Source organism: Athene noctua, chromosome 6 (genome assembly GCF_965140245.1).
Source record: "Athene noctua chromosome 6, bAthNoc1.hap1.1, whole genome shotgun sequence".
Classification (NCBI taxonomy): Eukaryota; Metazoa; Chordata; class Aves; order Strigiformes; family Strigidae; genus Athene; species Athene noctua.
This window is the reverse complement of record NC_134042.1, coordinates 49,451,534-49,468,322: the sequence shown is the minus strand read 5'-3', so window position 1 is coordinate 49,468,322 and position 16,789 is coordinate 49,451,534. Positions and strand designations below refer to the sequence as shown.

Below are 16,789 nucleotides of genomic sequence, written 5' to 3'. Positions count from 1 at the left end.
TCAGGAGGACCTTAACGCTTACACAGAAACAGCTTGCATCCAGAGCTCCCAGGAGGCTGCAAATATGCCCTCATAAATCATAAACCCGAGGAGGCCAAGAATGCCATCACGATTATGGAATATAACTAGAAATTGGCAAACCGTTTACTGCAAAATCTATACAACTCTCATTTTCTTTGGGTAACTAGAATAAAGGAATAGGACGCATTGCAGAATGCAGGATGAACACGGTCTGCAGATGTTTTCAGGCACTGTCACTGGCTGAGGCTGTTCAGAATCAAAATTCACTGCAGAGAGAGGCAATGTGAAGCAGACAGTCTTCAACTCTTTTTTTTTTTTTTTTTTTTCCCATGACTTTGTGGTTGCAGATGTCAAAGCTGTAACGCTCAGTCAGCCCAGTGACGGGAAAGAAAGTGAATAATCCCTAGAAAGCAGCCTGGCGATGCTGGGTGGGAAGCTGTTGCCTGCAGGAGGTCAGAGAAAACACATCAGTCCCTCCTGACTTGAGCCATCCATCAGTGTCCTAGTTTAGGTGGCTCTGGGTGGGGAAGCGATGGCTCCTGTTGCCTCAGCACAGAACTGCAGCCCAGCTGCTCCTTAGAGGCTGCCCACTGAGAATGGGCTGGAGAAACGGGCTGGGGACCGTGCACCAGAGAACCCCCAGCATCGGGACAGGCTCAGAAAGGTGTTCCTGGAGCCACACATTTGCGCCGTGGGCTCCCTGCTCCAGTTCTGGGGGGTCCCACCTAAGGAGAGAGGACAGAGGCTGCTTTGCAGGACCGTCCCCAGGCTGAATGTGGCCACCGGAACAATGAAATACTGCCAGGACAAGCCTTGGGATAGCGATGTTCAGGGGGTGCAGCAGTATAGGGGTTCAGGTGTGCTCACGGTGAGTAGGAAGGGATCTCTTGACCCCAGAGAGTCAGAGGGTGCCAGGGGCAAGCCCAGGGCTGAGCCCCCCGAGGGAGGAACGGGCCGTAGCTCTGGTCCTGCTCGCTGCCATCAGCCTTGCGCCCACGTCTCCTGACAGGAGAGCATCAAGCTACAACATGTGTTGAACACGTGCTGGCTGATAAGCATCAGGCTGTTCCACAAGGCTGCCAAGCTTTGCCTTGATTTAATCAGCGCTTCTCCTGCCTGTTTTTAACTCCCCCTCCTTCCCCCGCCCTGTCAGATGCAGATGTGGTCTCTCCAACACCAAGGAGATCGCAGGTTTCTTTTCGTGACAGCAGAGCACACATAGTTGGAAGGAACATTTCTGCCCTCTTCCTTTTTTTGCAACCACCACAAAGCAACCTCACCTCCCTCCCTCCCCCCCTGCTGATTTTTAATACTCCAGTTAATATGAAAATTAAAAAAACCCCACACATTCAATTGCATGCAAGGGGCAGTCTGGTAAACATAAAGAAGAAACTCTGAGGAGCGTGCCAAGCGACATAACTGTCCCATCCAAACATCGTGCTTTGTAAACACAGAATACTCAGCTGCTGTTTCAATATAAACCCTTCCTGCAAAGCACACAAGGCTCGACACCAGTGCCACATCCCAGCTCTTTAAAGATTCCTTTCCCAACAGCACCTCACCTTATACGAAGCACAGAGATTAACTGAAGGACCCTTCACAGTCCAGCAGCATTAAAACTAGTTGGGGAAATACTGGTGAAACGTAGCGGTGGCATTGCTGGAACACACTCCTCTAAGCCACCAGCTGGGAGATAAATGGTGTTTGTTTTGGAAGCGGTCTGTCCTTCTTTGCAAATAATTCTAACCATTTCCTTACTGAAAGCACGCTTAGCAATGTTGAAAGTGTTATTTTTAAACTTACATACTGGTCACTTAGTAGTAATTATGAACGTGAAAATTTTGGACAAATCCTGAATTATTCAACATTCTGGAAACGTATCAGAGCAGGACATCGGCATTTTCAGGCTGCAAAGGTCCATGCTCCTCGTTTGGCCCTTCAGCGCAACAGAACGGGAGCGGGATGAGAAGCGGGAAAGATAAAACATCCGTGCACGTTTCAGAGGGTTCTCCTCACCTCGCAGAGATTTTTGCTGGTTTGCATTTCCTGGCCAATTCACAATGGGAAACTCCTACCCCGGGAGGCGGCGGGGAGCCCGTTCCTGCCCAGGCGGACTCCGGGTGACAAAGCCCAGGGCTCGCGGTAGCCCCACGCCGAAGCGCGGCGCGGGGGAAGCCCCGCACGCTCTGTGCAGGCGGTGTCTGCAGCACCGACCACCTCAGCACCCAGGTTTCACAGACACCACAGCCCTGAGACCACGTCCACTTACACCAGCTCCTTCGCCTTCGCTCGATCCTTCACAATTACCTTTCTCCACTACGGAGGGTTAATTGAAAGTGTCTCCATCCCCAGCCTGCTGGTCCTTGCGCTGCAAAACCTGAATATTTAAAGTCCCCAAATCCCCGTGCGTGTTAGTGACTCGGTTCTGAAAACACAAGCTGTGAAAATACACCAGAGGCGATGTGGTCTGTCAGCCTCTTTCCGGTGGTAGCACAAACTCGTTTTCAGTTTTAGGTAGGTGTGAGTGACAGCAGTAGATGGAAAGAGATCACAAATTCAAAATCTCTCTTCCCACTTCCTGCTTTCTAACCAGTCTGGGCTTTGCAGGCAGAGGAGTATCAACAGAAAAGCAGAATTCAACCCTTTGCTTGCTGAGAGGCTGTTGGACATAATACAAGCGAGCAACAGGACACGGAGGCCAACACGGATCACAGGGTATCCAGAGATTCAAGGGTTCAGTGCTGGCCAACTTGCCAAAATCTTTTATTCCCCCATCTAATCCATATTATACAGAAAAAGTAGGAAGAGTAACAAGCACTAAAGGCACTCAGAACGTGATCCAACACTCGCTGAAGTCGGGGGAACAGGGTTGGGATCTGGCTGTTAGAGAAGCAGCATAAGCAGGATCACACTGGTAGCTTGAGGTGGTTTTTCATGTTACCAGTGATATCGTATCAGAGAGAAAAAAAAATCTGCATTCATAAGGCACTGGATAAGGTTAATTTCTACTTGAAACAGCTATCACGAGTTCAAAATCCAAGCTAAAGGAGCCTTCTTATAAACTGAAGGAACTATTAAGACCCAGACACCTGAGACGCTTTGGCACAATCATGTTTGAAAATTCTGTTTTAAAACGGAAGCTGAGGATCTTTATCAAGGGGTATAGTGAAATGGTAAGATCCTTCAAGTAGCTGCTCTTTAAGTACAAAGTATGGGACCACTCTGAGATGAGATACTGACTTTTAAGGAGATATTAGAAGAGCCATAAAACCAGTAAGAAAAACAAATTGGACATGGGATCCTTGGAGCTCCAGCGTCTGGTCAGGGCTGCAGCCTGTGAAGTTTGCACTTTACCTCTCCCATGTCCATGCTTACAATCAGTGAGGCACCAGGGAATGGGCAGAGGAGCTGCAAGAAATAGTATTTTATTTAAGAAACAAAGAGAGAAGTTAATCTGTGGCAGATGCCCATAGAATTGTCAGATGAAAACCCTCCCTTTGGATAAATCAGCAAGGATTTCAAAACCGCAAGATTGCCTCTGGGACATCTCATGTCTGCGAGGGACTCATTGACTGCACTCTGGAAGGATGGGCTAAGGTCTGCTAGTCAAGAGCTGCTGCAACTGCAGCTAGGGAGACAGGGCATTTTTTGGGGAAAAGGTCAATGTTGGAATTTGCTTCCTAATGGGACTGGAGAGCACTGACCTCTGGGACAATCTGAAGCTTTCGTAGCCAGGCATTTCTCTCCATGTGTTAGGACGTCTCTTATTCCTTGGGAGACCATGTCAACACACTGTCAGCATCAGGAGCTGTGCGTGGAGTTTTAAATGCTTCTGCGATGGCATGCAGAGAAACACAAAACATTGTGACATCTATAGCAAAATGTGGGTTGAATGGACCTCAAGGGATGTAGGAGAAACCCAAAGAGCAAGGAACCCATCCTGGGAGAGGCCAGCCCAGATCCACTGCTCACAAACATGCCAAAATTCATTGACAATGACAGAAAATGCTTTGTCAGTCCCAGAGTTAAGCTGACTGATGGAAGACACAAACGCAGTGAAGAGAGAACATGAAAATCCATCCTGAAAGCTAAACACATCCAGCTGGGCTTTGCTAATACCGAGCTTTCAAAAGTCTCCGGGATCACAATGTGCCTCTTGAGTTTCCACTTTAAGTCCTGAGGATGCACAGGCCATGGTCAAACATGCATGAAACAAGCTTCAATTCCAGCCAACAGAAATCAAAGCAGAAATGAAACGGTTCAGGAAAGGTTCAAGTGCAACGGGTAAGAGACAAACTGTGCTAAAAAATACCTATGGAAGAGGGAGGGGAAAGCCAAACCAAGAGAAACTTTGCTTTTGTTGAAAATAATTATTAAATGCAGATCAAACACGGAATGCAAGAAAAACGTCAGGCTGAAGTCTATCCGATAAACCAGAAAATAGGATTGTCACACGGGTGACATTTTAAAAAAAAAGATTTTAAAGCTTTTCGCAAGATCAGCAAAGACAATAGGCACAGACTCTGGGGAAGCAATGAAAAGTGGTCACTACAACTGCAGATGGAGAGCAATCAGGAAGATAATGCTTGGAAAATGGAAAATAACTCAGTACATGTGGCAGTCTATTACCAGATCTGGGTGTGTAAAAGCTTACTGACCCCTGGATGGTCACTGAAGATGTATGGCAGAGACGGGGGAGATGACCCTGTGAAACACCACAGGTCAATCACCCGCAGTCCAACTTCAGTAGAAAAACGATGTGCAGAGGCACATTCCAAGCTAGTAAGAGAAAAAAAAAAAAAAAAAAAAAGGGAAACAAGGGATTTCAAATAAACTGGCTGGGCAGAGGGCACACAAATATACATTAACTATCTAACTGCAAACTGTTGACATGGTGATTCATGAATTCAATTTAAAAAAAAAAAAAAAATCAATCCCCACTGATTTAGCCACAGGCAGAGTCATCTCCACTGACAAGCAGCATAGGACATGAGCACCAGGACAACAGAAAACCATGAAGGAGGAAGAGGTGGCAACCAGGCGTAATGTATCTATGAGAATGAGAAACATGTTTCAGAGTTCAGCCTAATAATACTAATTGGGAAAGGAGATAAAATAATTGAAGTTGGCCAGCTAGACTACCACGGAGAAATAAAGCAAAGGGCCTCTAACTCCAGAAACATGGGCAACAAAAGCAGAGAGAGAGCATATACAAGGGGAAGGGAGGTTGTAGTAAAACCATGACAGAATAATTAGGAGCAAAGGGATGGGAAAAAATAAATAATTAAAATTTAAAGCTTACTATCTGCAAAAAATGACCTTGGAGCAAAAAGCCTGAAAGGGTCAAATTTGGACAAACTACTCGAGGACAAGTTTCGGAAAACTGCCCGGTATCAGTCAGAAGACTGACAACAGTGCAGCACATTTCTCTTATCTTGGTTTCTCAAGAAAAACCACCAGTCAACACAGCTTGTAAAGCTGAACATTGTTCTTACAGAAGAAAACAAGTCAGTAATTGGAAGCCAGGACATTCCAGCTCTATATTATGCCACGGACCATCTGACCAGAAAGTTTTAAGCGTGAAATTTAGACTCCAGCGTGCAGAGACGTGACCCTGCTTGAATCTCTCTTACACTGCAGAATAGAAACGAGGCAACCCTTTTTCTAACAACTTCAAAATTTAATTTTCAAATAGTATTTCATCTTTGCAGGAAGATAAGAGATCTTTTCTGAGGACTGGAAAGATGAAAGCCTGCCTACAACCTGCTTAACATCTTTGCATACACTTTAGAATAAATCTCCATTTATTCTTTCAAGGTATGTTTTATCCTTGTAATTAAGCTTGGAAATTACCAGATGCTCTATGAAGTTACAAATTAGATTGGAATCATAAATACATATGTCTTTTAACTCAGGAAAAATGCAAAGCGATGAACAGGTATTGGTCCTTATTATCCCTTCTCTTAACAGCAATATGGTTTACTCCTCAGCTTTATTTTCTCCCTGATTTACCAAGGGGTACGAGGATCTCATCCCTTATAAGGAGAGCAGTCAGCAAGTACCAGCATGTTCTGATGCGAGAGGAACAGCTATTCCATAAATCTGAAACATGTTCTGGACAACGGCAGAGTTTGCACACACCACAAGAATTGTAGGAATTAACTCCCTTTTGTTTACAGCGCTTAAAGAGAGATCTAGTGTAGATCCAGTAGTGTGAGGGGATAAGGCAGCAGTGACATGATCCGACGCACAGCGCTGAAACACAAACCATGCACATGTGGAAACGTTTTGCACCTTCTAAATATAAAAGGAGATTCGCCTTTTATGTTTAACTTCTCCTAATTAGGAAAAGCTGATTAAACAACTTATGTGGAAAGGCAGTAATGTAAACAAAACCCTGTTTTCTGGAGCAGAGGTGTCAAGCTTCCTTCTCTTAGAGGGTCACTTTACTTTTTTTATGATTGTTCATCAACCAAGGTAAACATGTCAGGCAGGAGGGCTACAATTCACTGAGGCGAGAAGGAATTTTTTCAGAGATCCACACTGAAGCAAGGTCCTTTACACCATCTGAACATCTCTGTTGGATATTGGTTCAGTGCGTTTATAGTGCTGTTTCTGTCATCATCTTCCCTTCCCATTCCCCTCCACTCCTCCCTTTCCTTTTTCTTTGCCTTGTTTTTGATCCCTTCATAACTATTCCTAAATCCATATCCCCAACATAGAAGCCTAGCTCCCAATTCCTTCCCCACTGCACCACAGACCAGGGAAACAAGCAACAGCCCAAGCAATATTATTTGGGAGAAGAGCCACCCTCTCCCCCCAAAGTTTCAGCAAGGGACGTGTGGGTGGTTTCCACGTCTCTGAGCCACCGGCTGAGGCTGTCTGCTGGTGTGGGCTGATGTTGCCACATCTGTTTACACTAAGAACATTGCTATTCGCCAACGCCACAGCCTGATTTTGGGTTTTTAAAGAAAAGTTTAGATTCTGCAGCTTCTACATCTGCTAGACAGATCATAAATACCTCGGGCAGAGGCAGCTCAGAGGCCATATATGACACTTCTACTCCAGAGCCCTCCACATTGTTTTAAAATCTCAGCAATGACCTTTTAGTGTTTCATTTGGAGATTATTTCCTTTCATCACAACACTTCTCTCCTGACTTCTTCCTGAATTAGTTTCAGATGCAAACCTAATCTAAGCTCTGGTATTCTCAGGCCTCACCAAGTTTATTTTATGCACAAGGATAGGATCCTTGTGTATAAATATACATTTCTTTTTACACAAACACATGCACACGTATATACATTTAATACCGGTAAGCAAAAGACAGCTGGATCCTCTGCAAACCAAGTCTAATGTGCTGGAGAAACACTTGGGACGTAAAAAGCAAAGGCAGTTACTTACCTTTGAGAAGAATCTGACTGATGTCATTTGTGTGAAACCACAAATATTTATTTTTAATGAAAAAATACTTAAAGTGTGCCACAGTGTCCATATATTCATTTGAATAGTAGTACAAAGATATGTATTTCTGAGAAAAAGTCTTAACACTGTAGAAAATAAATGTGGTTCTTAAATTATGTCAAAAGAAACCAGTAAAAAAGTAATGTTTTATACACTGGAATAAAATGAAACAATTAGAGATAATAATAAATTATAATTACAGTATTTCAAATATTTGCTTCATGCTTTTTTCAGCATTAGTTTCTAAATGTGTCACGTATAATACGCCCTCGGAAGCCAGCAGTCAGAATGGTCTTTCAATGATACTGTGGATAATAGGATGTGGAGCTGAATAAAGTCTTAGAAAAATGACACCACCATTTGTTATTTACTGATACACAAAACATCAGAACATGGCAGTTTTAGGTTTGTACCTAACATATATTTTTGTTAATGGAAATTAATTCAGGTTTGGTTTTTTTTTTTTTTTTTTTTTAAACCAACTAATCTTTTATACTTCAATGAACTAAACAGCAATTATGGTCATTAACAAGTATGTCACCCAAGCACACTGCACAACCGTGCTTACGGGATGCTACACGCTGCATTGGCTTTTTATACAGTCAAAGTTAAACAAGAATTTGGAATCATTTCAGGTCTAATTAAGCACTGCAAAATGTTTAAAACTATAAAGTGCTTTTAAATAGAAATCATTTTTGCTCTTTAGAAATAAGAAAAAAATCCAAACATGCACTTAAACCTGAAACCTCCATGCCATATATACTGCAGTTTAACAGTAAAACATCAGTTTTGTGCCATTTGTTTTAAAATTTCCTTTCCCATCCCACCCCATCCCCAGTCAAAAAGTCAAATAGTGTCTAAATTGGATTTGTCAGTATCTTCTTGGTCGTGTTTGCACATGAAGGTTAGAAGGAAAAGAGCAATATCCAGAGATGACCAATAGGCAGTGTGTGATGTGACCGCAGACCAGTATCTGCTCTCCACGAGACCTTCCCTGAGCTCGAAATCAATCCTGTGCTCCAGTTCCACTAGAAATTGAATAAGAAACAAAAACATTGTTTGAATTACATGTCAGCAGAACAAAAAACACCGGCACGTTTTTCAATCAGGTTTGGGCTCTGATTCTACTTGTTGCATATAAAATGCACATAGTATCTCTATGTTTACATTTAACACTACACTCATCTAAATCAGTTGTGATTTTTAATCATACATACATTTTGATGCGCATGAATTTAGCACAAACCTGACCTAGGAGTGGTGTTTAGTTCAGGAATTAAAAAAAAAAAAAAAGGAAACTAAACCTAAAGCTTGGAAAAAGCTGGCATTTTTTTTTTTTAAGCAGCTGTTTTCCTTATAGGAACTACATAAATACATTTATTTATACTCCTTATAATAACTACACAGAAGTACTCAGCCAATGTTGAGGACCTGTTAGGAAACACTGACTTTCAGAAGGTGGATGCTCAGAACTTTCTGAAATAAACGGACTTCTCGCATCTTTAGTGGCTCTACAAGGAGACTACACCCAATATTACAAGCCCTTTCTGAAAACCAGCCATCCCTACACAGCACTAGCTCTTTTCATTTCCAGATTATTCAAAATATATTTCAGCAGTTATCCTTTCATTTCAATGGCTGCTTTGATTAATACCACATTCAAAGCAATTTTCACTGTATGTTTAACTGGGCCAGTGGCTAATCTATTGTTAAGACACTTATAGCGGTTAGAAAAATCTCTACAAGGAGCAATAGAATAAAAAGGACAAAACTAAAAGCCTGCTTAGCTACAAAAGCCAAAACCCCATATTGAGTAAAAAATGCAGCCAATTATCAAAGCCAGTTTCAAGGAATTTTAATTCTTGGCTCCAAGAGCGCATAAAGGGAGCATCGCTCAGGCGCTGCCTCCGCGGCACAGCGGCACCCGGGGAACCACACGCCTCATCTTTTCCCAGGAGCACTGCACCGCTCCGCAAACGCAGCGAGGAGAGGGAGCCAGGGCCTTCCAACACCAGGAGACAACCGTAGTCGTTTCCACTAAGATGCATACATTAAAAAAAACAAACAACCAACCAACCCCAAAGCAGTTGCTCTGCAGGAAGGACGCCCCGAACGACTCCGTCTCCCTCTGACGAGAGGCCGTTACAGGAGCTTGGGCGGCTGCCAAACCCCACCACAAGCCCAGTGGCCGCCCTCTCAGAAGCAAATACTTTGGCCATGGATTGCATCATTCAGCTTCAGCCTCGCTGGCCTCTGCTCCACGTTCTCCTTCTATGGAACAGGGATGGGCTTGCAGCAAAGAGGGATGCAGGAATCGTGTGGAAGGTCCTTGATGTGCCCCCCCCACCCCTGCCAAGGACCTCAAGGGCAGCTCCACAATATTCACTCTATTTTCCCCAAGTTTAAAACAAAGTCTCTGTCCTCCAATACTGTCTTTGACAGATTATCTGTTGAAATTAGCAGTGACGAACGGACAGCAACGTATCATGTGAATGATATCACAAGATACAACGTACTTGTGACTCCTTAGATTGCAAAAACCCTTGTCTTGCAACAGTGCCAATGAGAAGTTTAGAAATAAAATCAAATATGAACGTCTGTAAAGAAAGTACCTATGCTTTTCAAAAAAACCTGCTGCTAAAGTTGCACTTTCTGTTTTGGGCAGTTCAGATCAGGACAAGGACAGCTTTTGTTTCCAGTCACACATGCCTTTAAATCCAGATTGCATCAGAATTGCAAATGTATGTGGAAATTTAAATAAATCCATTTTATGATAAGCGGCAAGTGGGATTCTCTGCAGCAATTATATTGCTTTTCCTAGTGGGAGTCTAGGCACTACTGATATGCAGATCTCATTAGCTAAAACTCATACATGCATATGTAAGTACAAACAAGTATACAGATAAACCTTTAAGAGGAAGAAAAAAAAAATATGGGAGAACAGAGGCAGTCCTTGGACAGCAGGAATTGAGTCAATATTTTATCATTTTAGAGCAAACCAACAAAATTAAATAGTGGCATATGCTGTTATGGTATTCCCAGCCTCCCACAAGACACAGATGCAGCCCACTACAGGTCTCGTTTCCACGGGATTTGTAAGGTGGACTCATCACTAACCTGTGGGCTCAAGAAAGCCCGAGCTGCTGTGAGGCAAAGGTGGTGTCCCAACAGTTGTGGCCTTCTTGTCATCTCCCCCCTCGGCTCCATCTTTTCCTGTCTCGAGTGTCTGTGGGGTGGTTGTACTAGATCGACCAAATCTTGAAAAAAGCATCCCGCCGAGGCCCTTCCCAATACTTGCAGCTCCTGCATTCAGCATGGAGGAAAATTAAAAAAAAAACCAACCTGAAGCACGAGGGCAGCTAAATCAAACCGCAAATTAAAATTGCTGTAGCACCCATCAATTAGAGTTGAGTGACAAACAAAGGAAAACACTATTCATACTTTTCTAGGGTGGGAGCAGCTTATCTGACTTAAGTGTATGCTGTTTATCGTGAGACTAATCTAGTGTACAAGCAAAGGCTATAATTTGAAAACTGTAGTTAGGGGAACAAAAATACTTGAGAACACTTCCTCAGCAAGAAATCTGGTACTTTGAGAGACATGCTACATTGCAATTCCTCTTCGATAAAAAGTCTTAAGGCAAAAATGCTTCATAACAATGTTAGTACTTTCTGCACGCAAGAATCCCTTCAGGACGTTTAAGACATTCCTCTCATGAAGGGTCCTTATGCTGGCACCACCCTTACAGACACTTAGAAATGCTAAATCATCCTTTAAAAGGACTATTTTGGTTGCTCAGGAAGAGGGGTGTAAAAGTTAAGAACAGATATGTGACGATTTCTTCTGACTTTGCTGCCACCTTATGGACAAGACGTTAAAGTTACTATAGTAACACAGAAAAAGCAACCCTGCTTTGAAAGACCGCATCTTTCTACTTAAGGACTAAACTGCTTTTATATACTTTACTTATTTGATTGGGAAGATTCCTGGCACTAGCCTTCATCCAAATCCCACGCAGAGAGCTAAAGAAAAGCCTTGAGTCAACAAAAACTGCAAGTGTGTGCTCAAATATAAGCTTCGGGGAAAGTGAATTTAAGCTCACTTAAACCAGGGCTTATTTTGAATCAGAAAGCCAGAAGGGGACAGACTTCATATTAAAAGAGCCTGAATTTCCTATTGTAAAATGATGAGTTAAATGTAACAGCTTATATAGAGTGATTTTTCTCTTATTTGCCAATATCAGGAAATGTAGACACAAACCAAGCTGTATTATTTTTTTTCCCCTATGAAGCAGAGTAGAAACTATTAAATCACCAGGATTGTTACTTCAATAAGGCAGACAACAATAAGGCAGCCATAGCATAAACTCCCTGACCCACACCCTCTCCCTTGCAAGCCTTGACTCCAGAGTATGTAAACCATCTTTTGGTCAAAGTAAATATCAGCTGGGATTAAAACAAGCCCCATACACCTACAATGAACAAACTGAAACAGCCAGGAATAGTTTGCTTACGGTTGCACCTCAAACACCACCCCACAGAGCGGTGAAGCTCTACAAGAAGGTCCTATATCTAACACAAAGGACATAAAGAACTATCACCTAATATACTCGCTTTGCCTATGTTTGTTATGGACTCCCCGTAGTGGCGTCGAACCATGACTGGTGAAGTAGTTGGGCTTGGTACAGTTGAAACACTTTCGCTATCGGTAACTGAGGTAGGTTCTTTTGTTGGGTTGAGAAAACTTGGCTTCATATGTTCGTAAGGTAGAGGGTTTGCAGTGTTGTACCAGTGGATCTGGACAGGCGAAATGTTGCTGTAGTGTTTCAGAATTAAAGGTTCTAACCTATAGGCCTGCAAAAGTAATTCAGAAAAAAAAAAAAAAATCCTTGAGCATCAAGAGTGAAAAAAATCACCTTCCCTTCCCATACAGAGTCCTCTCCAACCTCAAATCCAAAATATCTGTAATGAGTGAAGCCTAGAAAGTGACAGAATGGTGCAGTTACGTTCTGGCTCACTTATTTTCACAGCCTGGAAAATATCTCAGCTGCTCTGTTGCTTGTGCATTCACTTTTGCACATTTCTCTGCAACACTTCTACTACAAGCTCTTACAAACATGCAAGTTACTGTTAACAGGCATTTGTTATTATGCATTGACAGAGCAAGTTTTATATACAGTTGAGCTGATTCTGTACAACACAACAGAGGAGGAGGAACTGGCTTTGTAAACATTTTGTTTGATGACTCTGCATTGATCCCTGTGTAAACCATGAATTGGCGTGCTTATTAAAAAAATCATTTTCTAGTGATTCTTTATTTTTCTTTGTTTACTCAGATATAGAAAAACATTCTGCACTTCTTTATCTCAAAATGAAGTTACTGTTTGCAGAGTGGGACCACAGAGTGCAACCGGACCAAGTGTCCTAGATGTCCCAGGGAAATTCTGGTGTTGGGAGTAGCTGGAGCTGAGCAAGATCTTGAGATGAGCAGAACCAGCATGTTTGGACTGAAGTCAGATTCAGGTAGAGTTTAAACACAAAAGTATCCACAAATTACTATTCTACAGTAAGCATGAAATCCCAAATCAAGCTTTCAAAGAAGTTGCCAAGGCGATACAGATCAAAGGCCCTTTGATAACAGCAAACACTGGCTGCCTATGGAAGAGTGTAAGGAGAGGGTGAAGCTGTACCAATACTGCCCTCCCAAGTACTATCCTGCCCTCTAACAATCTGTTACTCTTGGGGAAAAAAAACCCAATGATTTTGGTTTGCTACAGTATTTCATAAACTGCTTGTGAAGCCTTTAATAGCTGTAGTATCTTTGGACAGATGATGGTTAATGGAAGACAGTAAGTTAAACACAAGTTGGAACTTGACCGAGAAGGATTGTTTCTCTGAAAAAAAAAAAAAAAAGCAGAGTAATCTCGAATCTTATGTTTATTAATATGAAAAGAGAAGCAAAGTATATGGTATTTAAGGCAATTATTTGTAGGAACTGTCATTCTACAGTTACAAAACCCAAGACATTGGACAATAATGATTAACAAATAGTCCCGTGCTGAAACATAATTGCGTTGATTCACACGCTTTGAAGTTAACATCATCACACAGCTGATGCTTAAAAACAGTCAAGGTAAAAGCTTGCAACTGCAATTAAAACTTACCACTGGATCTGTTGGATGAAAAATATTTAGTAAGCGGTTACAAATTGTTCTTGGCAGAATATGGTCTTGACTACCGCTGTTTCCTGGACGGATGCCACGCAATGCCAAAAACACTGCTAATGGAGATCCCATACAGAAGAAATTCTCAACCTAAGGAGAGATTTCATCCACATTAATAAGGATGGAAATAATGCTTTCCAACATGGCTGGATTTGATTTCTCTCTTTCAATGGATTTCTCAGTTTCAACTTAGTATTACTAAATCAGAACGGGGAAGACCACTGTAACATACATACTATAACATCAAAGTTAAGTTCCCCATTTCCCTTTGCTGTGAGAAGAAAGTTACATGTTGTGGTGCTACATCGCTGGAAAACTAAAAAACAAGTCAAATACTCGAACTGAAAGAGATCTACCAACACCAGAAAGGCTGGAGCCTGATTTCTCATGAAACTCCCCAAAGCTTACACACCTCCTTAATCTCTTAATCTTACCCTAACCAAGTACTCCACTATTTGTATTGCTACACGCATCCATGGAGGAAGTAGAAATGCAAGCTACACTGAGTATTAAAGTTAGTAGTATTACAGTAGTCACACACATACAGGCTGGTGTTATGTACAACTCTTAAGAACACCTAGCGTTAAGTGAACAGAGCGGTGCTCGTCAAACGTGCCACCACGTCACACGTTAGGACCTGCTACCCAGGAACAGATACAGCACACTGAGTGACTCTGAGGGCTACTCTCACGTCATCCAAAGCTCCTGTGACCTTGCTCTAAAAGAACTGCCTCTAACACCAAGAGGCAATCGAGTAAACCTGAACTGCAACTGCTCCCCCATCTGACAAAGGTCACTGAACATGCATCAGGGGTAACGACTTCTGGTCACTACCAACCTGGGCCGGGATTCAGCAGTGACCTAGAGGTGAAATGGCTTCGTATCCCATTACCAATCCTCAGACATTGTCTCCTCGAAACATCAAATGTAAAACTCTGTGGTCAAAAATATTTTTGTAAGTCAAAGTTACTTTTTAACCTTTATTTTCTTATATGAAAAGTTAATTTTACCATTAGTAGACCTTCGCTGCAGCTTTCTCAATAGCTTGCAGGGCACTACAACTGAGCAACTTCTAGTGCGCTGCTACTTAACCAGCAAGAGAAATCTCTGCATTCTTGCTAAGTGCAGGCGGAGGATGCTCGGATTCCCATGTGCCTTCTCTACATGTCAATGCATGGAGCGAGGGTGTAGAAATAATAGTCTGTTTCATCTATCAGAGTCCAGCACTGCACAAAACATTCCTCCTCCTCTGACTTGGCACTGGCACCCCACCTCTTCCTTCCAAATGAATGCGCAAGTCCCAGTTCACTGGGAAAAAAAAAAAATAAATCTAGGTCTTCAGCAAAGCTATTCAATGTCATATGCTGCAAAGCACTGCTCTGTCATCTATACTGTCACTCTAGCCTAGTGCAAAGCTGCTTTCCTTTCTTATAATCAAGCTCTACACAGACCCTTACATTTTTGCAGTTTGGACAAAAAGCTGTCTCATCTTCAAATACAATAGAAACAGATATTCACAGTGCAATCCTTTAAACTGAATAAGTAACCTTTAACCCTGTCCGCCCAATAGTGCTGCATCGAGCGCCTGGAGAACATAATTATGGTCCTTCTGCTTCAGAAAGAAATCAGAGTGACTGCCAGCTTACACTTGCTAGCAGATGCTTAAAAGATGTTTTCATGAATTCATCTTAGGCAGGCACAGACTAGGCAAAAAAATCTCAAAAGCTAGATAGTTTCAGTGGCTACATGGTGCATAGTTCGTTCCATTGTTTGTACTGATAAACACAAGATGAACAGTGTTCACAGACAGATGCTTTTTTCTTGGAGGGTTGTTCTTTGCTATGTATCTTCTTACACGCGTAAGACTTTCAACATGGTCTTCCACCTCTGGAATTGCTTACAAACTACCAACCGGTGGGTAACCTTAATGGGTAGCACCAGACTAATACCAAAGCAGTGATTGCTAGAAATCAAAAGCAACCCTTCCAAAAATAAAGTCCTTTAAATTGCAGCCATTAGAATCTCAGTGCTGTTGCCAAGTGGCTGAAGAGAAGATTGCCATGTGATGAAACCCACGGGGAATAGAGGACTAAAATCTTTCTAGAAAACATTTATTAATTTTGCTGTTTCTCCTAGAAGCAGGAGTGGGGCACTTCACATATATGCCTGTAAATTTTTAACAAGAGAAGACATATTTAAGAACATGACCTTTCAGGATAGCACTTTTCTCCTGGATGTGACTCAAACAGAAGACTTAATGAATTTATTTGCATTTTAAGCGGAAGCTAAGCCAAACAGTCATCCATTCTACTTAAGACTGCAGTATTTTCAGAATTTAAAAATAAAAAAGCTGAATGAGCCAACAAAAGCAAGGCAGCACAGCTCTTTTGTGCACAGGTAGGTGTGGGGAACAAATGTTCTTTAGCGGTGATGTTAAAACAGAAGACAATTACAACTGATGTTTCTATGCTGCCTTTCAGCCTGGAGGATCCCAAACATCTCAAAGAGAGGAAATACAGACCTCTGCAGCAGCCTCTACCCATTCCTGCACCCAGGAACGTTCTGCAGCCTGAGCAGACAAGGGGAACAGAGACATACCAGTATTACACGGGGAATTTAACCGGGTGGTTGCGTGTTGAACTACTACAGCACATTTCTGCATTCAGCTTAAAGGCTTCCTCCTCTTGTAAGGCTGCATGTCAGCATCCCATTAAGCTCTGATAGCTCTTGTACATGTAGTAAATCACTAGTATTTTATAAATAACTTGTGACAGTTGTTATCAGCACTGTCAGATGATGCTACATAGAAACCACAAAGTCAAATACAAGCTGGAGCTTCTTTCGGAAGAGGTTCTGTAACCCTGGGTGAACAAGAAGTGCTAAGGAATCCTGAAGCACTGACAAGTCCAGATTTAAATGAATTTCCACCTCAGTGCTAGGGGGCAACTGAGGTACGTCCTGCCCTCCTCTTCCCTATTGTGACTGCAAATCATCCTACAACACAGTTAACTTCACACACCAGAGACATGAAGAGTAGGTATTGCACCATTCCTGATGTGTTCATGTTCTTTAGCCCCTTTTG

General features: G+C 42.4%; 1 protein-coding gene across 5 annotated transcripts in view; it reads right to left on the bottom strand.

The window, feature by feature from the left end:
* Nucleotides 1–7,468: 7,468 nt before the first annotated feature.
* Nucleotides 7,469–16,789, bottom strand: part of DDHD1 (DDHD domain containing 1) — a 67,969-nt gene continuing 58,648 nt past the window's right edge. For 4 of the 5 annotated variants that reach the window (XM_074908931.1, XM_074908927.1, XM_074908928.1 and 1 more), the window contains 4 exons: nucleotides 13,648–13,797; nucleotides 12,085–12,337; nucleotides 10,602–10,787; nucleotides 7,469–8,512 (listed from right to left, as the gene is read on the bottom strand). In XM_074908931.1, coding sequence (XP_074765032.1) covers nucleotides 8,331–8,512; nucleotides 10,602–10,787; nucleotides 12,085–12,337; nucleotides 13,648–13,797 — 771 coding nt within the window. In that variant the 3' untranslated portion in view covers nucleotides 7,469–8,330. Of the gene's footprint in view, nucleotides 8,513–10,601; nucleotides 10,788–12,084; nucleotides 12,338–12,875; nucleotides 13,378–13,647; nucleotides 13,798–16,789 lie in introns of those variants that run through there. The other variant, XM_074908932.1, reaches the window with a different exon arrangement.